Consider the following 25,024-nt stretch of genomic DNA (forward strand, 5'->3'; position numbering starts at 1 on the left):
TTTTTTTAAAATCTCTTTTGTAAATGGACGGTTCGTTTGAGCAAAGCTTTTTCTGCTCCGGTCCACTCACGCTACAAAGAGTTTGATACTGTTCGTATAAAAGATGTAATATCTTCTGGGTCTGAAAAGTGAAAACACAGGTACTTTAAAGCAGTGGTGAAACACTACAAAGGCTGATTTACACCATGGAGCCCTGCTCTAAAAGCTGACGTAGATGCAACAGTTTCTGGGAGCTGCGTTTAAGAAATAAGAGCTGAAAGTTAACGTTTTTTAGATCATGTTTAGCACCATTTTGCCAGAACGTAGCATCACAGGGTCAGTAGGTTTGTTACGGCTCTTAGACTTACATTAGTTTACGTTAGCAAACTAGTGACAGAACCGATAACTCACTCGAAAACAAGGGGACTAAAACTAAAAACTAGTCTAAGACAGGGGTGGGCAAATCCAGGCCCCGAGGGCCGGTGTCCCGCAGGTTTTAGATCTCACCTTGGGTCAACACACCTGAATCACATGATTAGTTCGTTACCAGGCCTCTGGAGAACTCTGGGACATGTTGAGGAGCTAATTTAGCCATTTAAATCAGCTGTGTTGGTTCAAGACACATCTAAAACCTGCAGGGACACCGGCCCTCGAGGCCTGGAGTTGCCCACCCCTGGTCTAAGAGGACCATATTTGTGCTGCCTCTGGCTGCAGCAATGAGTTTTATGTTAAGAAACCAGGACATACTGTCCCGACATTCACCTGTTAGGTATAATGTTCATGTTGATGAAACACAACTTTATAAATGAGAACAGTAATAACAGGAAAGTTTAGTCTGTACAGGGTTTTGAAAAATCCCCATTTTGACACTCAAGCATTAAGTGCTCAGAATGAAGTCATGTTTAAGAATTACTGTACGCCCTGGCTGATATCCAGGCATGGCTCTAACTGTAAATCAGCCCATCTAACAGTTGAGGAACACCCACTCGTGTTCTGCGATTGGATAACAATCTGGTTTGAGTGGGCACCTCTGTTGGTGATCTTTATCAGGTTGAGAATGATACAGAACCGTCACTAAAGCATTTAGATTTGGTACAAATGATGGGCGTGATGACCATCTTTACCTTCCCCGGCTGGCCAACCAACAAAGATTAGTCTGTAGTCTGGGAGGACGAAGCTTGTAAGGAGCTGAAGGATAAAGCAACCACTCTGTTTGTGATTATGTAACAAACTAGAAGGCTACTGGAACAATGTTGTGTGGACAACTCTTCATATTGTAAGATAAAAACTTAATGGGATCATATTAGGAAACTGGTCCCATTAGCTTCAAAAGGCAAATCTCAGAACGTCTTTCACTAAACTAAGTCTTCAGCAAAACAGCAACCTAACAAAGAAATGTCAAAGAGAAAAAAGTAGAAACTTTGACTTTAAGAGTCATGATCTTTATCCAGTAAAATGGAGAACGTGAGGAAACCCACCAACATCTTACGGCTGAAGTTCGTCCGAATGAGCTCAAGCCATCGAGGACTGAACAACAGCTACAAGAACTGTTTAGTTATTACTTCACAAAGTTGCCCCACAGGATACTGAAAACAAAGGGTTTTTTTCTCATAGAGATGTTAATTTTATACTTAATTAAATGAGTAGCTAGCCCATTGGCATGGTAGTTAGCACTGTTAACTCACAGCAAGAAGGCTCCCATCCAAGGACCTTCTTGCTGTAGCTCAGGAGGTAAAGCTAACTGGTTTGATCCCTGTGTGCCGATAGTGTTAGGGCAGCTGTCCCTTTAAGAGTTCTGATACCTGGTGACATCACAGGAAGCAGGAAGTAGTAAGGTTTAGTGAAGTTTGCACATGGCCAAGGAGACTGCCATGAATCCACATGCATCTGCCTTCAATCCTTCATCTTTTGGAGCATCGTCTGTATGTATATTGTTTATTTGATGCTTATCTGTAGTTCTGTGGTTGTATTTTGTGACATGAGGGAAGTTTAATGTGTAACTTTGATACGTTGTTGAAACCACATGTTTAGAGCACGGCTAATGCTTATTCTTGCAGCTAAAGTGCTACGCTACGTTGATTTAGATTATTGTAGACTTGTAGGTACAGTGTATATGTAAGATTTAAAGAATATACTGTAATTGTAATTGTGTTATGTTTGTTTCAGTTTCACACTTTCTACATCATTAAACCTGTGGACAAAGAGTAATGGTCTTCAGAGTCTTGATGGAAGAAAAGTGTTGAACCTTGCTGCCGGTTCCTCTTCTGTGCAGTGTGAAGAGGGAAAGACAGTACAGTGAAAAGACGTTGAGTTACAGACAAGGTAACACAGTGCATGTGACAACAACTACTGCTATCACGCTACATAGCCTCTACTTGCCTACACTATGGATTCAAAGCTATCATCAGTGAAGACACGGTCTTATGCTTCTATGTCAACCACACGTTCTCATGGATCGGCTACTCCTCAACGCACACCGCGAGTGAATGCCAAAGTATCATTAAGTGTACTGAATGCAACAGTGATAGACACTCATCTGCTCTACATCCAGGTCAGGCACCGTGGATAAAGAACATAAGCATTCCTTTGGAGCATGGCGGGGAGCCAGAACCCACACAAACTTCAGAAGTTACTGCTCAGTGTACCGAGATCTGTGGAGAGGACCGCACTGTTAAGAACTGCTCCAAGATCTGCCTGGCCAGAGTCTATCCTAAAGGAGAACGTGAAAAGGCCATTAAGGCCTATGTTATTATAGATGAGCAGAGTAATAGATCTTTGGCTCACTCAGATTTCTTTGAGAAGTTTGACTTGCAATGCCCTACTGCATCTTACACACTGAAGACATGCTCTGGTGTGACTGAGAACATGGGGAGGATAGCTTCAGGCTTCTGTATAGAGTCAATGGATTGTAAAACAGTTCAGCTACTACCAGGCCTGTTGGAGTGTAGTGAGATACCAGACAACAGAGCAGAGATTCCATCACCAAGTGCTGCTCTCCTCCATGATCATCTAAAACCAGTTGCTCACCTTATTCCAGAGTTTGAACCTGATGTTCCCATTATGCTCTTACTTGGACGTGACGTCATTAGACTTCATAAGGTTCACAAATACATCAATGGCCCGCCTGATGCCCCCTATGCTCAGAAACTTGAGTTGGGATGGGTGATTGTGGGCAATGTCTGTTTGGGACGTGTTCACAAGCCACGCAGTGTGAACACGTACTTCACCAATGCTCTTGAACAGTCTCGTCCTACTATTTTTGAACCATGTCCGAGTGTTCTCCAGGTTAAAGAGAGATATGGTCCCGAACATTCAAAGTGTGCCTATGATGTAGAAGATGGTGGGCTAGGCTGCACAGTGTTCCAGCTTACTCGAGAGGATAATAAACCAGCACCATCGTTTGAAGATCTTGCCTTTATGGCAATAATGAAACGAGAGCTCAAGAAGGATGCCAGTAACAGCTGGGTAGCTCCTTTGCCATTTAGGCAGCCAAGACAACACCTCCCTGATAACAGACAGCAAGCTCTTAACCGCTTCAGCTCCCTCAAACGCAACTTAGCAAGGAAACCTGAGATGTCCCAACATTTCTTCTCATTCATGGGGAAAATATTCGAAAATGGTCATGCTGAAGTTGCTCCTCCTCTCACTCCAAACCAGGAACGATGGTATTTACCCATTTTTGGAGTGTACCACCCAAAGAAGCCTGGCAACATCCATGTTGTTTTTGACTCAAGTGCACAGCATGAGGGAGTGTCTCTGAATGATGTTCTCTTGAAAGGACCTGACCTCAACAACCTACTTCTGGGAGTTCTGATGAGGTTTCGCAAGGATGCCATTGCAGTAACTGCAGACATCAAGCAGATGTTTCATTTCTTTCTTGTGAGAGAAGAAGATCGTAACTTCCTACGGTTCTTCTGGTTCAGAGACAGCAGTCCTACACAGGATGTCATTGAGTACCGCATGACCGTACATGTGTTCGGTAATAGTCCTAGTCCAGCGGTTGCCATTTACTGCCTCAGGCAGTCCACGATGGATGGAGGACCACATCATGACCCCGAGGTGAAACAGTTTGTTTGCCATGACTTTTATGTCGATGATGCACTTAAATCTTTTTCAAGTGTAAAAAGTGCTGTCTGTCTGTTGAAGAAAACTCAGGATGTTCTGGCAAACTCCAACCTGAGGCTCCACAAAATCGCCTCTAACAGCAAAGAGGTCATGGAGGCTTTCCCACCTGAAGATCGCGCAAATGACTTGAAGGATTTGGATCTGAGCTCAGATATTCTACCTGTACAGCGCAGCTTGGGACTAAATTGGAACTTGGAGTGCGACATGTTTGTTTTTAAAGTCAACAAAGAAGAGAAGCCTTTCACACGCCGAGGCATCCTATCAGTGGTAAATAGCGTGTATGACCCCTTGGGATTTGTGGCTCCCGTGACCATTCAAGGGAAGCACATTCTAAGAGAGCTCACACAACAAAGATGTGACTGGGATTCTCAGCTCCCTGAAGGGATGCAGGAACAATGGAAGTCTTGGCGGGATTCACTAAAAGACCTAAGTTGCGTGATGATCCCAAGAGCCTATACCAAAGCCTTTCTTTCAACAACAAAGACGAGAGAACTGTTTGTCTTTTCTGATGCGTCAACAATGGCTATTGCAGCAGTTGCCTATCTCAGGGTGGTGGACGAAGCAGGGAATACTCATACTGGCTTTGTTATGGGTAAGGCGAAGCTGGCACCCAGACCTGAACACACAATCCCCAGACTTGAGCTTTGTGCAGCTGTACTTGCCGTGGAGTTAGCAGATTTCATATCATCAGAGCTTGACATGCGCATCGATGCTATCACCTTCTACACTGATAGCAAATTAGTGCTCGGATACATAAATAACGAGACAAGACGCTTTTATGTGTATGTCAGCAATCGTATTGTCCGCATCAGAAGGTCCTCTCATCCTAAGCAGTGGAAGTACGTGTCTACAGGGGAAAATCCAACAGACTGTGCGACAAGGTCTGTACCGGCTGCCTTTCTCTCAGATACCTCTTGGCTCACTGGACCTCCTTTTCTGACTGAGCCTATGCAAGATTCTCTAGAACCAGAATCCTTTGAGCTTGTGGATGCAAACATGGACGCTGAGATCCGCCCGCAAATCTCTACTTTGCAAACACAGGCTTCTCGCACACTACTTGGGTCCCACCGTTTCTCCAAATTTTCTTCCTGGCAAGCTTTGAAACGTGCCATTGCTAATCTCCTTCACATTGTGAACAGCTTTCACACACGTAAGGTCAAAGGGACCATGCAATGCAAGGGGTGGCATTTCTGTCAGAAAGCAGGTACACCTGATCAACTCAGTTTATCAGAGCACGTCATTATTCAAACTGTGCAGGAAGAGGCATATGCTGAAGAGTTGGCCTGTCTCAAAAACAATAAGGTGATCCCTCAAGGGAGTCCTCTTAGGACCCTGGATCCCTTCATTGACGCACACAACGTCCTCAGAGTTGGTGGTCGGATAAGACATGGAGAGGTTCCTCATGAAGAAAAGAACCCTAAGATCATTCCTTGTAAGTACCATATTGCAACATTGCTGGTCAGACATTTCCATGAACAAACCCTGCACCAGGGACGCCACTTCACAGAGGGTGCCATCCGTGCAGCAGGCTACTGGATAATAGGTATGAAGCGATTGGTGAGCACTGTCATCCACCATTGTGTCACATGTCGAAAGCTTCGCGGCCTCCCTGAACAACAAAAGATGGCTGACCTGCCATCAGATCGCCTCTCTATGGAACCTCCATTTACCTACGTTGGACTGGACGTGTTTGGCCCATGGAGTGTTGTTGCACGGCGTACAAGAGGTGGTCTCGCCCATAGTAAGAGATGGGCAGTTATATTCACTTGTATGGCCGTTAGAGCAGTCCACATAGAGGTCATAGAATCTCTGGACACCTCATGCTTCATCAATGCCCTCAGGAGGTTTCTAGCTATTCGAGGTCCTGTGAAACAAATACGTTCGGACAGAGGCACAAACTTCGTGGGTGCGTCAACTGAACTAAAGATTCCATCCAATATTGATTCCACGTCTGTTGAGAAGTACCTAGCTGGAAAAGGTTGTGCATGGGTCTTTAATCCTCCACATGCGTCTCACATGGGTGGCGCATGGGAGAGGATGATAGGAATAGCCAAAAGAATCCTCGATTCAATGTTCCTGCATCTTGAGACATCAAACTTGACGCATGAGGTCCTTACTACGCTGATGGCAGAAGTGGTGGCAATTATCAATGCCAGGCCTCTCATACCAGTATCTACTGATCCAAGTGACCCAGTTCTACTAACCCCAGCCACTCTCTTAACTCAGAAGATGGGCACTCCATCAGCTCCACCTGAAGACTCCAATGTCAAAGATATGTGTAAACAACAATGGCGTCAGGTGCAGCATCTGGCCCAGACTTTCTGGAGCAAATGGAGACGACAGTATCTTTCTTCACTGCAGCCAAGAAGAAAGTGGCAGGACAGTCACCCCAATCTGGAGCCTGGGAGCATTGTACTTCTCAGAGATCAGCAGCTCAAGAGAAATGAATGGCCTCTTGGAGTAATCACCCAAGTCTTCCCTAGCCAGGACAATAAGGTCCGCACAGCGGAGGTGAAGGTATCCAGGCAAGATGGGACAAAAGTATTTTTGAGACCTGTGTCGGAGCTCATTCTTCTGTTACATCCAGACAAAGACTGAACTGTTACTCTAGATTAGATTAGATTAGATAGAACTTTATTAATCCCTCGGGTGGGTTCCTCTGGGAAATTCGATTTCCAAAAAAGCACAGCACCGACAGAAGTTACAGAGTTACGGAATATTATATATATATATATATATATATATATATATATATACATATATATATATATATATATATATATATATATATGTATATATATATATATATATATGTATATATATATATATATATATATATATATATATATATATGTATATGTATATATATATATATATATATATATATATATATATATATATACACACACACACACACACACACACACACACACACACACACACACACACACACACATATATAAATACAGAGACAATATAAATAAAATATACGAAGGGGATAAATAGAATAAATAGGAATAAAAAATAAAAATACAAGTGAATTGCACATTTCAAGTATTGAGGTCTATTGCACTGTTGACTATTTACAAAAGTATTGCACAAAAGGTATTGCACAGTGAGGTGAAGAGGCACTACAGCTTAGTTGTTCCCCCCTCCTTTGTCCTCCTGTTTCCCCTCCCTCTCCCCTCCAGAGAGGAGTTAAACAGTTTGATGGCGTGTGGGACAAAGGAGTTTTTAAGTCTGTTAGTTCTTGTCTTGGGGAGAAGCAACCTGTCACTGAACAGACTCTTCTGGTTGTTAATGGCCGTGTGCAGAGGATGTCCAGCATTGTTCATAATGTCCAGCAGTTTCTTTAGTGTCCTTTTCTCTGCCACTGTCACCAGAGTGTCCAGCTTCATGCCGACCACAGAGCCAGCCCTCCTGATCAGTTTTTCCAGCCTGGATGAGTCCTTCTTTGCTGTGCTGCTCCCCCAGCACACCACAGCATAGAAAAGTACTCCAGCAACCACCGACTGGTAAAACATCCTCAGGAGCTTCCTGCAGATGTTAAAAGACCTCAGCCTCCTGAGGAAGTACAGTCGGCTTTGGGCTTTTTTGTACAGGTGCTCTGTGTTGCATGACCAGTCCAGTTTATTGTCCACCCACAGCCCGAGGTACTTGTACTTGTTGACCACCTCCACCTCCACCTCTATATCTATATACATATATAACCATGTATAACCGTTCTGTATTGTGTGTTAGTTGTGGCATTCTAACATGCCAGGCGGGGAGTGTGCCGATAGTGTTAGGGCAGCTGTCCCTTTAAGAGTTCTGATACCTGGTGACATCACAGGAAGCAGGAAGTAGTAAGGTTTAGTGAAGTTTGCACATGGCCAAGGAGACTGCCATGAATCCACATGCATCTGCCTTCAATCCTTCGTCTTTTGGAGCATCGTCTGTATGTATATTGTTTATTTGATGCTTATCTGTAGTTCTGTGGTTGTATTTTGTGACATGAGGGAAGTTTAATGTGTAACTTTGATACGTTGTTGAAACCACATGTTTAGAGCACGGCTAATGCTTATTCTTGCAGCTAAAGTGCTACGCTACGTTGATTTAGATTATTGTAGACTTGTAGGTACAGTGTATATGTAAGATTTAAAGAATATACTGTAATTGTAATTGTGTTATGTTTGTTTCAGTTTCACACTTTCTACATCATTAAACCTGTGGACAAAGAGTAATGGTCTTCAGAGTCTTGATGGAAGAAAAGTGTTGAACCTTGCTGCCGGTTCCTCTTCTGTGCAGTGTGAAGAGGGAAAGACAGTACACCCTGGCTGCACCAGTCTGTATGCCAAACATCACTGAATGTGTGAATGTTAGCTAGAAAGCACTTACACAGAGAAGGCTTATAAAAAGTGCTTGTATAAAGGGTGAAGGAGGCAAGTCGTGTATAGTGCTTCGAGTGGTCAGACTAAAAGCGCTGTGTAAGAACCATCTACGTCTATCTGGCCGAGGCCTTTACATGTGGAGTTCACTCCGGCTTCCTCCCACGGTCAAACATCCAGGTAGTGAGGACAGGTTAACTGGTGAGTCGAAATGTGAGTGTGAATGGTTGTCTGTCTGTGTGACAGACTGTCAACCTGTCCAGGGTGGGATAGGCTCCACCCCCCACCTGCAACCTAAATTGGATAAGCGGAAAAACGTGGATGGAATAAATGACTAAATGCGTCGTTGTATAACTGGGTTGTGCGTTAGGGTACATGAAAGTTGTCTTATAATTGATCCTCCTCTCCTCACCTCAGCTGGTCACATGGCTGCCCCCCTTTCTTCTCTGCATCCATCCTTCTTATCTGAGTTCAGATTATAGCAGCAGCGCTCTCACTGGTCTGTATGTAGGTTTTTCACACGTTGCTTGAATGAAACAGTGTAAAATGTCATGTGTTGTAGTTCATCTATAGGACCATGTAAATTCAGTAAGTGACCATGTAATTTGTTTAGAGAACGTATGACAGAAGCTTTTGGTTTTATCAGCTGTGGGTTGGTGGAGGTTTACCAAGAGCTAGTGTGACACTCGCACAAATCTCTGATGTTACACAGCAGTGTACTAGTGTATCTGCTGCATCCTTCAGTAAAAATAAATGAACCAAGCCGTCACATGCATATGAAAACAGATGTCAACTGTATCCAACTCTGAACCGCTTCTACTGCTTACAGCATATGAAGCACGTAGCTGGTAGATTTACTGGAACATTCAGAAACTGAAGAGTCACAGCTTTGTCAGACTCACTTAGCATAGAGTCAAAACGAGAGTTAAAACATACTAAATATGTGTGATGGTGATTTCTGTCCCTCTGATCACAACTCTGTTCTGTTTTTGGTTAAAGATGTTCACACAAACATCGGAGTAGTTTCTGTGGTTCCCCTGTGAGCCTGCAGCTCACTGTGTGGTCTACAGTGCATCGTTGTTGCGGTTTGTGAACGCCTTCATCTTGTTTTCAGAAGCACGGGGCACGCCTTAAAGCTGAGCAATATACCTACGAGAGAAAAGAGTCTCATCAAGAATGAACACTGTGGATTTTTGACAACCGGCAGCTGTTTTGGAAAAACAGATTCTTCACAATGTTTCTTGTAAACAGAATTAAGTTTCCTCTTCACCTGACTGCCACAGAGGCCGGACTCATACCTGTATGCTGTAGCAAAGACACGTGTCAGTCACTCAGGAATACAACACAGTGTAGAAATGTATGATTTCAGATCTTTTAATGATATCCTGGTGCTGGGCTGTGTGGTTCTTCTCCACCATCATGGTGATGATCGGCTCCTCGTGGTTTCACGTGCTTCACCCTCACCTGTCTTGTCGGCTCATCCGCAGTATCTCGTCTGGAAGCTCGTTCAAGATTTCTCTGAAATGACCACATTTCACTTCACCTGCTTCTCTCTGGCACCACCGCTCTGCCAAAGCTTCTGCTAGCCCGTCCTTACCTATTTACTCTCCACTTAGCTGCACTTTATTGAACATTACTGTCAGCTGCCAACTCCCTCCGTGCCTGGGCGACTTCCCCATAACCCCGCCCCTTTACACCTGCCCACTCCACAATAAAGTTGGTCTAACTGCTAGCACCGCTCCAAGCCTGCTCCATGGCCCCAGCCCGAACTCAACCATGACAGACGCAGGGCCTCACATCTGACTCAGGACACTTTGTTATACAGATCATCACCTCTCTGCCACCGTGTGAGACAGTTGGGGTAGTATTGTTTGTGAAGAGTAACAGCTGTGACACCTTTAGTTTTTATGTTATTTGTTTATTTATTTATTGCAATTTAAGTTTTGGTAGATTTCCTGTGATGTCTACTCCTGGAGGGCTTTGGCACCATGTGAACACCTGTGGATGCTTTTGTATTCGTCTTTTTTTCTTGCTGAAATTCTGCATTCTGCTCCTGCTCCATCAATCTTGTGAAAAGGAAATGAGTTTTGTGAATCTGTATTTATAAAAAAATGAATGTTTTCCTTCTCACTGTCACCAAAGCACCTGCTCAGAGGGGCCATGTGATTGTTGGGGTTTCTCTGGATTATTGCAGAGTCTTTACCATATGAAGTGCCTGCGTGACTGTTGTTGTGATTTGGCACAATATAAATCAAATGTAATTGAATTCAAACTCTGATGATGTTTTAGGTTATGGCTGCACGGTGTACACATGAAAGACCTCGCCTCAGAGGGTCACAAGCTAAGATCAGCCCAGTCTCACCCCCACAAAATACAAGCACTGCATAAGGAAGAGCATCCTGTGTAAAACTTATACCAAATCTAATAGATCCACCCACTGTGGGGACTTCTTGGGAAATAAGATAAGATAGAACTTTATTAATCCCTCGGGTGGGTTCCTCTGGGAAATTCGGTAAGGGGAACAAGGATGAAAGTAAATTCACACTAGATTCAGTCAAACACAAAAACTCTAAAACAGTGACAGATAATAATAACTATAAGAAGAATATGTTTACGTCTCGATGCTCAGTCATCTATTTAAATAAATCTCCAAAGGTTGATTCTGTTCATCTGGAAGTTTTCAGTAGGAGAAACGTTTCATCATCAGGTGATGTCTCCAGTCTCAGCTGACTGCAGGCTTCCAACCTTTAAACAGGACATCTGCACAATGACTGAAACCAGCAGCACTGAAGGAACAATGGGCTGTGAGGTCAGTTCCTTCATCTCATGACCATCGACGAAACGTTTCTCCCACTGAAAACCTCCAGATGAACAGAATCAAACTTTGGGGAATAGTATTCTTGCCTCCACCAAAGAGAGTGGGGGGGTTTGATCTTGCTTGTGTGCACGTTTGTCATTCTTTTCGCCTGTGAACACCACAGTTCACGAAGTTTTGAAGCACAAGTGTAGAGTGGAATCATCCATCTTAATAACTCACCCTTGGAAAATTGAGAACAGCCTCAGAACTTAGCAATTATGAAGGCACATTTAAAGTATCATGTCACATTTGACCTTTGACCTGTACTTCTGAAGGTCATAATCATCATAATAATCATGCCATGTAAAGCTCTGCTTCTAGCTGCCATTGTTTGTGTTGACAACACATCAGCATAAAGGAACGATCTGACCACTACTGTGAGCCCACAGGTCAAACTGTCACCTTTAAAACTCTACTGCTGTTGTTTATATTAGTAATATTAATGAAATGATACCTGTATGTGGGGACTCATGTCACATTTGACTCTGATCTCACTTTTACATCTGACTTCCAAAATGTATTATTTTCAGTGCACTGCAAAGTCCTTACAGGACATGAAAACTACAAAGAACAGCAAATGTACAAAATATAATAAAAGTATTAAAAGTAAATACGGCCTGGAGGGTGGAGCTGCCTGGGTGGAGGTTTTGTTTATCGTGCAACACCTCTGCAAATACACACACTGCATCGTTTTAAGCTAGCATGACATGAAAATGCTTGACTACACGCACACGCACTGCACCGTCTCAATCTCTAATTTCTTTCTTTCTTTTGTGGTTGTTTGTTTGATTTGCTCTGTCGTGCAGGACGGGTCAGGGGTTAGCACTACTATGCAGACTAGTTTACAAGCAGACAATAGAGAGGCAGTAACGTGAGAGCTGTCTGCTGTTCTCAGGTTTCTCTTTCACTATGTAGGTCAGGAAAACAATGTTTTAGCTAAGGTGTTGTCATCATGACCTAGAAGGTTTGTTCACCTAGTAGTCAGCATACCAGTACTTTAATGGGGACGAAGTGGCCTTGCATTTACGTCATAAGCCTTTTTCACCAGTTAACCATGGAAAGTCTCAGAGAATCAGGTTATGGTCCAACAATGTCCCTGGTCAGCAGTAGCACAGAAAGTCCATATTTGTTCTGGGTACTCGCTTTGATTTAAGCGAGGGTCCTGCATGATAGAGCTAGCAGGAGACTGGGAACAGGCTGGCCGCTCGATTAATGTGTAGCTAAAGGAGTTACTGGTTATACTGGTGATCGTCTGACATTGCTGCAATTGTAATAAGTAGCAGTAGAAAGTAAGAACATGACACATTTGGATTTATGAAGCAAATGTGTTCAAACACCCTGATGCTGAAATATCGGAGTCCTTAAAATAGTCATTGTTTACTCTGATGACAGCTTTGACATGAACATGGTTGTATCCACCAAAACTGTACAAAACTGTCAAAATGTTACTTATTATTATTACTTATTATTGACAATCTTGACAAGACACAAATGAACAACTACAGGCCGATCTCAAATCTCCCAGTTTTAAGTAAGATAATTGAAAAAGCAGTTTCTCAACAGCTCAGTTACTTCTTAAAACAGAATAATTGCTACGATGCCTTCCAGTCAGGTTTTAGACAGAACCACAGCACTGAAACCGCTCTGACCAAAGTGTTTAATGACATATGTCTGAATACAGACAGTGGAAAAATGTCAGTCCTAGTTTTACTGGATCTCAGTGCAGCATTTGATACAGTCGACCACAACATATTACTCAAACGACTGGAGAACTGGGCAGGTCTTTCAGGAACTGTACTAAACTGGTTCAAAACATACTTAGAAAACAGGAAATACTTTGTATCAATAGGTAACTTCACAACTTGCCTTGCCTATTAGAGATGTCTTCAAACGTTTGACTCACATGGACTGTTACATAGTTACTTGGTTTCTATCTGGTTTTTACATCAGTTCTCAAAGTTTAAACTAGATTCATCACTCTTTCTTTCACCAAGAGAATCCAGTGTTTTGTTTGCCAAATTTGACTTGCAGGTAGAAAACCTTCGACGTGTTTGATGTGAGGTTGTTTTTCAGGAGACGGGGTCGGTCCCTTAGTTCCAGTGAAAGGCACTGTTAATGTTTCAGTATACAGAGACATTTTGGACAATTTAACGCTCCCAGCTTTGTGGGAACGGTTTGGGGATGGCTCCTTCCTGTTCAATGACTGCAGTGCACAAAGCAATGTGGGTCAATGACTTTGGTGTGGAAGAAGTGGAGTCCTGACATCAACCTAAGAGAACACCACTGGGAATAATTAGAGCAGAGCCTGTGAGCCAGGCCTCCTCCTAAACCTCGCAAAGGGTGGGTGGACGTCGCATTAACCCTCAATTCAATTCAATTTTATTTATATAGCGCCAAATCACAACAAAAGTCACCTCAAGGTGCTTGAGGGATGAAGAATGGGATGTCACTCAAGTTCATATGCATGTCAGACCACACGAGCAAACACAAATACACCTTCAGAAACATATTAGAACATTGGTGACATGTTCAATATTTTACCTGCTGTAAATTGTGGACGTTTAACTGTATTTTCACAAGTTTCCTATTGATAAAGACCTGTGGTCATTTACAGTACACCAGTAAATATATCCATATCTTTCCTTATATATTCATATTATATTAGAGGCATTATTGTGTCTAATCATTTTTTAATCATAAAATTCAAACTAATTTCACCTTTTCACCAACAGATGGAGTCTTTCCTCTACTTTGTGCTAGTTTCAGCTATGCAAGAATGATTGGAACTTATTATTGGATCTCCCACTGAAACTTTAAAATAGATGTTTTTAGGAGCAGCACACGGGAGACATGACGGCTGCTGCTTACTGCTGTAGCGCAATATCGTTTTTTGGGTTTTGCTGAATTGCATTTTATGTGTATTTATACTTTTATATTCACTATTTTAATCTGTGGAATGAATGAATGAATTTAAGTATGCTAGTCTGCTGAAATCCAGTTCCTCTGTACAATGCCTGAGTACAGCAACAATAAAGGAATCTTTATCTTATCTTATCTATACTAGAGATGGCACGATACCACTTTTTTATGTCCGATACCGATATCATAAATTTGGATATCTGCCGATACCGATATGAATCCGATATAGTGTTTTTTAATCAACAAAACTGTTTTTTAAATATCTTGCTGCATTTTGTATAAGTTCATACTCAAGTTTAAAACAACAACTACACTAAAGCTATTCTGTTATACCTGTATGCAAAAAAAAATATTTCATAGTTCAGCAATGCTGATCAATCTAATAAACTTAGACCTACACCATCCTCCCTATTCTGGTATTTTAAAGAGTACTTAGCATAAATATTAAGCAGCCTAACTAATAGGGTTCCAACTCCCAGCAACAACAAAAATAAATAAATAAAAAATAGGGAACCACCCCTCACGCTCTACCTCATGATGCTTAATCGACGTAATCAACCTTAATTTGATGCAGTGTGAAAAAAAAATGCACAGAAATCAATTATTTTTCAAGAAATATTAAATAGATTCAACATCTTTCTTCAACAAAATTGCAGACTGCACAGATGGTACCTTCCCAAAGGAAAAAGTACTATAGCTTACTAGGGTATATATATTAGACTTAATAGTCACTATATGCAGTAATGGACTTCTATTCATTTTACATCAAATTAAAACTTTGGGTGTCAGATAATTATTTATTAAAAGCTCGACATTTTAAATGAGAATAAGAAAGAAAAGTATGTCTTTGTGCCCCCTTTTCCCTGTTAATGCCCTATCGGCCCCCCTGGCTAAACTTTGCTAGATCCGCCCCTGCACAGTTACCAGCGTCAGCTACGTAGAAAAAGATCCTGGAGTAGAAAGTAATATTAAATAAATTCTAACAACAGCTTATCAAGCTTAAACGTGCTGCTGTTGTTCAGCCGCTGGTTTCCTCTTTCTGGTGCAAAGTGGGCCAAAAGCAAACTAGAGAGACGGACTCGCGACAGAAAAGCCGATCAGCTGATCATTAAGCAGTTTCATGATTGAAGTAGCAGCAGGAGAGGCAGTCGCTCCATATATCGCTTGTTAAGCTTAACGCAGGAATGCTTTACAAACATTCAGAGATGGACTTACACACTTGCTTTACTTCTCTCGGGGATAACTTTGTCGGAGATGAAATGCCGGGTTGCTAGCGAAGCTCCACATGCTATCCAGACCACCTACAGGTCCCGTATGCCACAGCCGCTCTATCACGTGATGCATACTGCTCCGACGTGCTAACGTTCTGAGGTGAGTTACGGCGTGTTGCAAGTTTTGTGAGGTGCTTTCGTGATATTTAATGGATCGGATTACATTTTTTATTTTTCTCCGATATCCGATCCAGTAATTTAGGTCAGTATCGGACCGATACCGATACGTAATATCGGATCGGTCCATCTCTAATCTATACTGTAGCTATCTTGTTTGACCTGGATACATTTTCATCCAGAACCTTTGCTTTTATGGAGGTTTATGGCTGCACACAGGCTTATTGCCTGCCACAGATTGTAGTAAGCTGTATATTAGTTATGTATCAGTCCACTCCTGATAGCACAAATGAAACTTTTATTTTTCTGGTATTTGCATGAATGAGATAATTTATTAAGGTTTTTTTCTTAAATGACTGATACATTTAATACAAACACTGGCCCAGTTACAGGTAACATCTATCTTAAACTGTGTCCTGAAAAGGTCTCTTGCATGTCAGACTGAATCACTAAACGGAACAGGACCGAGGTTTTAACTTCTTAGATGACATTTAGGATTTGGCCTTGAGCTCTTGCAGAATTCCCTCCTCTTGTGCGTTTCATACATCATATATCATCACATGCTATATATTATATTTCCAAAGCAGAATGTATCCTGAGGGAGAACCTTAGTGTTTTTAACAAATGTAAACATGTGACTGATATCAGGTGGGATTCCCTGCACAGCTGCTGGGACTGTAGGATGCGGTTAAAAGCAGCTGGGATTTGTTGCGTGGAAGTAGAGGTGGGAGTGCGTTGATCTTAGAATGGTTGGTCAGTGCTGCTCAGGTCATCTATAAGACGTATGGTGAGATACGTCTTATAGATGCAGTAGCACAATCTGAATACTTTTTTCAAGTAACAAGTAATGTAAGGGATTACTATTGCAGAAAAAGTAGTTACATTACAGTTACATTCCCGTAAGCACGCTGCGGTACAGCGTTACTAAACTGTGATTTTGTTTGTGAGAGTGTCTCATGACAATGACGTACGAGCGTGTGACGTCCGTGGCAGCAACAGACGTGGATAACATGGAGTGATGGAGAGAGTACGACCGTGCAGCGTTGCGGAAGTAATCAGATTACTGTGAGTTTGAATCTGTTAAAAGTGACACAAACATCAGCGTCTGCTGTTCACTCTGTGTGGGAAGGAAACTTCTTTCTGCAGCGAAAAAATGAAACTTCAAATCTGAGCGAGCAGCGAGCGCGCCGCCACGGCAACGTGACATTCACAGAGAAACCCCCGGACCCCCCACTGACATGACCGCTGTGGGCAAACCTCCACCCGCCCCACTCCTGATAAACAGGTGGCAATAGATTTAAGAGCTGCTGAGTCTTTGATTCTATTTATTTTCTGCTGTTTTACTCGCATCTATTTGAAAGAGTGTAAACACAAAACATGATTTTATCTGCTGGAACATGCAGACGATAGGTTTCCATGTTAATGTCTGTTAATGGCAAGATGGCGCCGATTTTTTAGCTGGGATTATGCCCAACTATGATAGAGTTCTTATTGTTGGAGATTTTAATATACATGTATGCTGTCCTGATAAGCCACTGGTAAAGGACTTTTTAAGCCTTATTGACTCTTTTAGCCTGGTACAGTCCGTACGTGGCCCTACACATGAGCACTGACACACATTGGACCTTGTTCTGTCATATGGTCTGCCTGTCACTGACTTGGAGATTTGTGACTGTGCACTCTCAGATCATATGCCTGTGTTATTCAACGTTGGTTTGACATATACCGCAGTTAAACCTGGCGCTGCTACTCGGTGCTGTCGGGTTATTAACCCCGCCACTGCTGTGCAGTTTTCTGCTGCTTTTAATCAGCTCGGCGGCCCTTCTGACTTTGTCTCCTCTGATACAGAAGAGCTAAATTCCTGGTTTTATTCTTGCTGTCAAAAAATCATGGACTCTGTGGCTCCTTTAAAAACCAGGCAGCTTAAGGCTAAACCTGAGCCTTGGTTTAATGAGAGCAGTCGTGCTGTTAAGAGGGAATGTCGTCGAGCAGAACAGAAGCGGAAAAAGGATAAACTGCATGCATCATTTCAAATTCTCAAAGACTGCTGGCATCGCTAACAGAACACTGTTAAAGATGCAAAAAGGGAATATTTTGCAAATATTATTTCTTCCAACGGTCATAACCCACGTGTGTTATTTAGGACCATTGACACTGTTCTTAATACTCCTTTGAATGTCTGTTTGGAAGTTTCTCCTGAGATTTGCAATGATTTTCTGAACTTTTTCATTGTAAAGGTTGTCACCATCAGGGCTCTTATCACAGCTCCTGACTCTGACCCCTCTGTCTCTGTCCCTTGCGCTGCTGTTTTCACTCAGTTTGAGCTTGTGACGCTCTCCTCTTTAGAGGATGTGGTTCGCCATATTAAGCCCACAGGTTCCCCACGGGATCCTGTCCCTCCACAATTCTTTAAAGAAATTTTTCCTAGTATACAACAGTATGTCCTTGACATTATTAACAGCAGTCTGCCTTCTGGTATGGTTCCTGCAAATTTCAAACATGCAGTAGTACAGCCACTGCTTAAGAAACCTGGCCTTGATCACACAGTTTTAGCGAACTATAGGCCTATTTCCAAGCTGCCTTTAGTCTCCAAGGTTTTAGAGAAAATTGTTTTTAGTCAACTGAAAGATTTTCTAGATGAAAATGGCATCTTTGAGGTTTTTCAATCAGGTTTTAAAACCCTTCACAGCACAGAATCTGCATTACTAAGGGTTTTTAATGACATCCTTCTGGCATGTGATTCTGGTAACCATGTTGTTCTTGTCTTGCTCGACCGAACTGCTGCCTTTGACACCGTAGACCACAATATTCTAACTTCTCGATTACATGATGTAGTGGGTATTGGTGGCACTGCACTTAATTGGTTTAGGTCTTATTTATCAGATAGAACTTTCTCTGTCAGCCTTCTCGGTTACGAATAGTCTTCTGCTCCTCTGTCATGCGGCGTCCCACAGGGCTCAATTTTAGGGCCACTGCTCTTTTCATTGTGTCTATTGCCTCTGGGTTCTATCCTTAGAAGGCATGGGATCTCATTTCATTGTTATGCCGATGACTGCCAAATTTATTTGCCACTAAAACACAAGGATGGCATCTCCATAAAACCTCTCTTAACATGTCTAGATGACATTAAAGCTTGGTTGGCTCTAAACTTTTTAAATTTTAATGAAAAGAAAACAGAAGTGTTGGTGTTTGGACCCAGTGGTCCCTGTGAGTCCTCCTCTGTTGTTTTAGGATCCCTGGAAGTCTATTTTAAATCTGTTGTTACTGACCTTGGTTTTAAGTTGGACAGTGATTTTAAATTGGACAACCAAATCAGAGCAGTGGTGAAGTCCAGTTTTTATCATTTAAGGCGACTGGCAAGACTAAAATCTTTTCTTTCGAGGCAGCACCTTGAAACAGTGATCCATGCTTTTATTTCTTCCCGCCTGGACGACTGTAACTCACTTTATGTGGGGGTCAGTCAGTCATTGCTCTCACGTCTGCAGCTGGTTCAAAATGCGGCTGCACAACTCCTAACAGGAACTCGAAAAAGAGAGCATATAACCCCTGTGCTGGCCTCTCTGCACTGGCTGCCTGTGTCTTTTAGAGTTCATTTTAAAATTCTTATGTTTGTTTTTAAATGCCTTCACAGTCTTGCCCCGCCTTACCTCTCTGAGCTTCTTCATCCCCACATACCCTGTCGGTCTCTCAGGTCAGCTGACCAGCTGCTCCTGGAGGTACCGAGATCCAGGAGGAAGCTCAGAGGGGGCGGGGCCTTCTCTATTGTGGCTCCAAAATTATGGAATAATTTGCCCGTGCACGTTAGAGAGGCCCCTTCACTGTCCACTTTTAAATCACGTCTTAAAACCCACTTTTATTCCTTGGCTTCTAACCTCAGTGAGACTCAGTTTCTCTTTTAATTGAAGTAGTTATTTAATTAATGATTTCACTCTTCTTTTATTTGTGTTTTATTTATATCTCATGTAATTTTATTTTACAGTTCCAATGTACAGCACTTTGTGTCAGCTGTGGTTGTTTCAAAGTGTTTTCTAAGTAAATATGATGATGATGATGATGATGATGATGATGCATAAAGTTAAAAAGATGAAAACTAATAAAACAAGTTTAAAAAATACTTTTTCATTGGATTCAGTTTCATATGATGGATTATGCAGAAACAGTCGAACACGGCTGAAAGCTAACACTGTTGCTTTATTACATATTCAGGTTGTAACTCATGTTTTTGAAAAACAACTAAGTAACTAATTACTTAATCAGTAATGTAACAGGATTACTTTTTGGAGATGTAATCAGTAATTAGTAACTAATTACTTGCCCAACACTGATGGTGAGGGGTCCAAACTCTAGCAACCACAGGTAGGCCTGCAGTCTGACAGCAAAGTGCTCCAGAAGCACAAAATGATACTGTGTAGTCTTTACGATCAGTCAAGCTCTCGTTGAAGAAAGATCTTAAATCTGATTCTGGATTTAACGGGGAACCAGTGAAGTCTGTGGTCTCTGTTTGCTAGTCCCTGTCAGACTCTACCTGCAGCGCTCTGGATCAACCACAAGCTTCTTAAGGAAAACCAAACTTCTTTTCCTGTTGGGTCGTTTCATGATCAATCTCAGAGTCAGGATGTTTGACGCCTCAAACTTCATGAGCACAGAATGACTAAAAATATAACTGCAACAAATAATCATTTGCTTCCTGTTTCTATATACATTTCTTTTTTTCTTTGACCAACTTTGAGCATCAGTGTCACAGTTTTTATCATAGTTTCATATAAATAGAGTTTTACATTCACTCAGTTTTGGCTCTCTGATTAATCCAGGGGTGTCCAACCCCAGGCCTCGAGGGCTGGTGTCCTGCAGGTTTTAGACGTGTCAGCTGATTTAAATGGCTAAATGACTTCCTCAACATGTCTTGCAGTTCGCCAGAGGCCTGGTAATGAACTCATCACCCAGGGTGAGATCTAAACCTGCGGGACACCAGCCCTCGAGTTCCCCACCCTCTGGATTAAACAAATCCTATGGCTCTTACCCAGCAGGCATACAGAGCTCAGACAGAGCTGATGTGGGTCAAAATCATCCAGGTGTGTTCCCTGCTAACCCTGCAGGTCGAGTCCTGTTGCACTGGTTATTTCACAATTTAGACTTTAAAATCACACAAAAAATAACCAAACCACTTGAATTATACTGAGCTGGTGCTGATGTTGTTCTTATGCTTAGCCTAAAGCTGCACCTCTTCCCGTGTTCTCAGTTGATGATAGTCACCCAACAGGAAAGCAGCCGGGCATCCAGAGGAAGTGTGGTGGAAATCCAAATCGTTCTGAACCAACCGTCTACCACGGCACAAACGAGCAGATGAAAAGCACAGAATGAATTCACAGGTTGGACTTCAGTCCTCCTTCTAGTGTCCCTGCTGGAACCTGGAACTGTGAACGAACTTCTACGGCCCACCTGCTCACTTCACTTCAATTTGTCCTCAGCACATCTTCACATGAGCATGAATCCCGTCACATACACAGGAATACTTTTACTTCTTAAAACTCTGTTTGGATCAGTCACCATTTATTTGTTTTCTAAGTCATCCAGTGTGTCACTGTCACTCTTTCTGCACCACACAGGTCAGACTGTGCAGGCTCTCAGTGAGGCCTGTTCTATTAGCATCACGGTTATTCTAACACCCGATCCTTTGTACTGGTTAATGTAAACATACTTTTTATTTATTGTATTTTATTCAACATGAGCAAAACTGACCCAGTGTCTTCAACCCCAGGTAACGTGACAATACACCCACCTACTACAGAACTTAATGAACCTTGGGTGGGGAAATATGGAGCATGAAATCAATATGGGGGGAGACGCTGATTGAAGCATCCCTCGTTGCCAGACTGAGTATTTCAAAATCTGCTGTTCTATGGAGCAAAGCATGTGCCAGGTACCACTCCTCACATACTTATGAGAAACCGAAGCAACAGATTTGCTAAATGTTTCGTGGGATGGCAGGTTCAGAGTTTGGTGTAAACAACGCTCAAGCACAGAGGCAGCTCGCCTCCTCCCAGCGTGTGATGGCTGTTTGGGCTTCTTAGTACCAACTAAGAATCACTTCGATTACAGCACTAAGTACAAGGAAACTACAGTGCTTCTAAAAGCCTGCAATAATAATTAATGTGCAATAATAACAGTGTGCAATACACATACTTATTTTTTTATTACCAAGTTAATATACTGTTGTGTTGTTTGTGTTGCGTTGTGATGTCGTGTTTTTTTAAAATGATAATCTCTTTAGTTTTTAACTTACATTTTCAAAGACGTTGAGCTGCAGCTCATCTGAATTATTTTTCTCCAGAGTGCCACAGGTACAGAAAGCTCCCAGTTATTTTAAAATAACCTTGTTCCTAATCCAGTAAAGTGTAAATGTCTTCACTTGCACAGGTCTGGCACGAGGACTTGTCGTGATAACCCTTTGAAAGAGCATCAGTAAAGAGCGTGCTCACGTTCTACAAACACAATGAAACGACACAGATCACCCCCATAAAAAGAGCTGTTTATTTTTGTAAATGTACAGGCATGGCTGGCACGCTCTAACGGTAGCGGTGCAGCTGCAGGGTGTTGCGCCTCTTCCAGGCTGCATGGCGGGAGCCTCCAATGGTCAGGTGGAACTTGTGGCCCTTACCCAGGCCGCGGCTCTTCTTACCCGCCGATGTCAGGCCACGCATCTCTCTGTGCTTGTGCACCGCTCTTGTGAGCCACTGGGTGTCTGGGTTGCGTCTGATGGCCTTGTGGAAGGTATCGACCAGGATCACCTCGAAAAACTTGTAGGTGGAGTCCTCGCCCACCCAGTAAGAGTTGAGCACTCGCAGGGCACCGCAGTGACGGCCAGCACGCTCCTACAAAATAAAAGTCATGTTTAGTCTTAGCAGGGTAATCACATTCTAAAGCATTCAATATCTGCTAGCTCCTGTTGGCAACAAGCTTTGAATCCAATATTCAAAACCCACAGACAATGTCAGACCTGCCCGAGCCACTCGTCACACCGCTAACCTTTGTGTGCTCACGTCAGGAAAACAAAAGCAAGCAGCCTTCACCACTGAGAAAGACGTCTGCACGAGTGCAGGCCTCAAACCTCACCAACGCCACAGCTTCATTTGGGAAAAATAACTTCCAACCACTGCAACTTCCCATTTCACAGCCAGACATGTTCACTGGATGTTTCCCCTTCAGAAAATTCCACACCAACATCCTGTGAAGTTAGTTTCAGTCAGAGAGCTAGGTGTAGCATCACAGGTAAACGTGATAACGTTATGAAAGCTGCTGCACAAGAGAGCGTGCAGTATTCTTGCTTCTTCCAAAAACAGATGCACGTTTTTTAAAGTGGTGATTAAAGATTGTGGATAAGCCCATGTTTGTCAAGTCAATCCCACTGTGCCCACTCATCCCACCAGCTGCATGAACATGACCAGTGCAGTTAGTGTTCCATTAACACTCTGCAGAGAACCTGTCCAATCTGTAAGCGGACAATTTTGCAATAAGGAAAATTGTACACACATTTACATCAAGACAGAGAGCACATACTAAAGTAATGCAGCGTCTAACATTGCACAGCACATTTATACAGGACTGCTGAGGGGTGCAGGATATTGGCCAAGAATATATTATAACAAACAAACAGGAATCCAAACACTTTTCATTTCACAGATCACATCATTCTGTAGGTTTCAACACAAGATACGACCACTGATGAAAACTATTTGCTGGGGTGTGAGTGGCAACTACACCTTTAACATTGTTAATCCACCATCACACTAAGCTACTGTGGGCAGTAAAGTAAGGCATCCTTTCATATTACTAACACGATATTCACATTAATGTAATAAAATGAGTAACAGGCTTAATGATGCTCAATGTCACATTCAGTACTGAACTATCTGACGCTTGGTGTAGCTTCATGAAACCAAGGTTGGATCAGCAGGTATGAACGTACCTCAGCGATGGACTGCAGGCTGCGGGCGAACTTGATTTGGTTGACACCATGATGCACTGGTTTGCCATAGGTAGCACCTTTGGGGACGGGGCGTTTACGACCTCCACGGCGCACACGAATACGGTAGATCACGTAGCCTGTTTCGATCGAACAAAAATATGCAATTACCCGAACGGGTACAGATGATGACAGGTGACAGACGTGGAGGCGAACAACCACAGGCACAGCACTCACCTTGCTTGGCCTTGTAGCCCAGCCTGCGAGCCTTGTCTGGCCTGGTGGGTCTGGGAGCACGGTGGAGGTTGGACAGCTGACGGTACTGCCAACAGCGGACGCGGAGCAAGAAGCGCATCACGTCGGACTGCTTCTTACGCCATAGCTCCTGCATATACTTATATGCCCCCATGTTGACTTATCTGAGAAGAAAAAGAAACTTTGGTCAAGTCATTTTTGTCAGCTTGTTAATTAAAAGCTCATTAGGCGCTACCTTCCTTTACAGTGCAACCAACAGTTCAGCAGAGCAACACTGTTTACGGCAGCTACGCTGAAGAGCCCAACAGGTACGGTCTAACAAGTCTTTAAATCACTGAACTGTTGGCAAGTTACAAGATTAGTTCGGCACATTTTAAATAGAAATTCATGTATTACTACATTTCAAACGGCACATGGCTGGACGTGACCTGGACTGGATACCTTCAGAATATGAAGGCTACGCAAACACGTCCATGCTTCAGGTTTCCCCAAAAACATTCAGACACATGAAGAGAATGAAATAGCGACACAGCAGATGTAGCCACTCCACGCTTAGCATAAGCTGTATACAAGGCTAGCATAGCCGACAGCAGCACACCGCAGTTGGCCGGCTCTTTGTCGCATAAATACCCACAGAAATAACTCCACAGAAATGCACGCGTACGTGGGACAGTGATCCAAACGCTAGAACTCTACATTTATATAAATAAATCACAGTGGAAACGACACGTTAGCGGTCCCTGGCTACCAGACAGAGAGCATCTGAACGCCACTAAAGCACAGGATTCTAATCAAAGCCTTTAACCTTTTTCCACGAAATAGTCACAGAGTACAGATTGATAACAAAGCACTAAGCTACAGCCCGAGTCACAGATACAGATGAACGGGTATACATGATGATTTTAACGGATTACTATTTGGTCACAAGCACAGAAAAACTCGCTTACATGATGGCGTACTAGCCGGAAAGAGAGAGGGCAAGTACCCAGCATGCCTTAAGGAAAACGGCAGTAGCGTACTTCCGCTTTTCGCAGTGCTCCTGGGAAATGTGGTCTTCTTTTCTCTTCGACTTTTCGCGTTTGTCACTTATGTGGTAATTTTCAGAATCAAACACGCGCTCATTGTCCAGTTTCCAGTGATTTCATTCCTACAAATATAAAGCAAAAATATT

The 25,024-nt window shown here is 42.7% G+C and overlaps 2 protein-coding genes and 1 long non-coding RNA gene across 3 annotated transcripts; 2 read left to right on the plus strand and 1 right to left on the minus strand.

Moving 5' to 3' along the window:
- Window positions 1-1,768: 1,768 nt before the first annotated feature.
- On the plus strand, window positions 1,769-6,726 carry LOC143414762 (uncharacterized). Its single transcript, XM_076879597.1, has 2 exons — window positions 1,769-1,901; window positions 2,146-6,726. Exon 2 carries the CDS (start codon window positions 2,845-2,847, stop codon window positions 6,700-6,702), a length of 3,858 nt encoding a protein of 1,285 aa, XP_076735712.1. The 5' UTR covers window positions 1,769-1,901; window positions 2,146-2,844; the 3' UTR covers window positions 6,703-6,726.
- Window positions 6,727-7,438: 712 nt separating this feature from the next.
- On the plus strand, window positions 7,439-12,059 carry LOC143414763 (uncharacterized). The gene is made up of 3 exons (XR_013095451.1): window positions 7,439-8,041; window positions 8,286-8,672; window positions 9,471-12,059. It is a non-coding gene; the product is annotated as an uncharacterized LOC143414763 (long non-coding RNA).
- Window positions 12,060-22,143: 10,084 nt separating this feature from the next.
- Window positions 22,144-24,955, minus strand: rpl15 (ribosomal protein L15). Its single transcript, XM_004561020.4, has 4 exons — window positions 24,801-24,955; window positions 23,836-24,017; window positions 23,602-23,738; window positions 22,144-22,507 (listed from the first exon to the last, which is right to left on the minus strand). The coding sequence occupies exons 2-4, from the start codon at window positions 24,005-24,007 to the stop codon at window positions 22,202-22,204; spliced, it is 615 nt and encodes a 204-aa protein (XP_004561077.1). The 5' UTR covers window positions 24,008-24,017; window positions 24,801-24,955; the 3' UTR covers window positions 22,144-22,201.
- Between the last annotated feature and the right edge of the window lie 69 nt (window positions 24,956-25,024).

This window comes from Maylandia zebra, linkage group LG22 (genome assembly GCF_041146795.1).
Source record: "Maylandia zebra isolate NMK-2024a linkage group LG22, Mzebra_GT3a, whole genome shotgun sequence".
NCBI classification, from domain to species: Eukaryota; Metazoa; Chordata; class Actinopteri; order Cichliformes; family Cichlidae; genus Maylandia; species Maylandia zebra.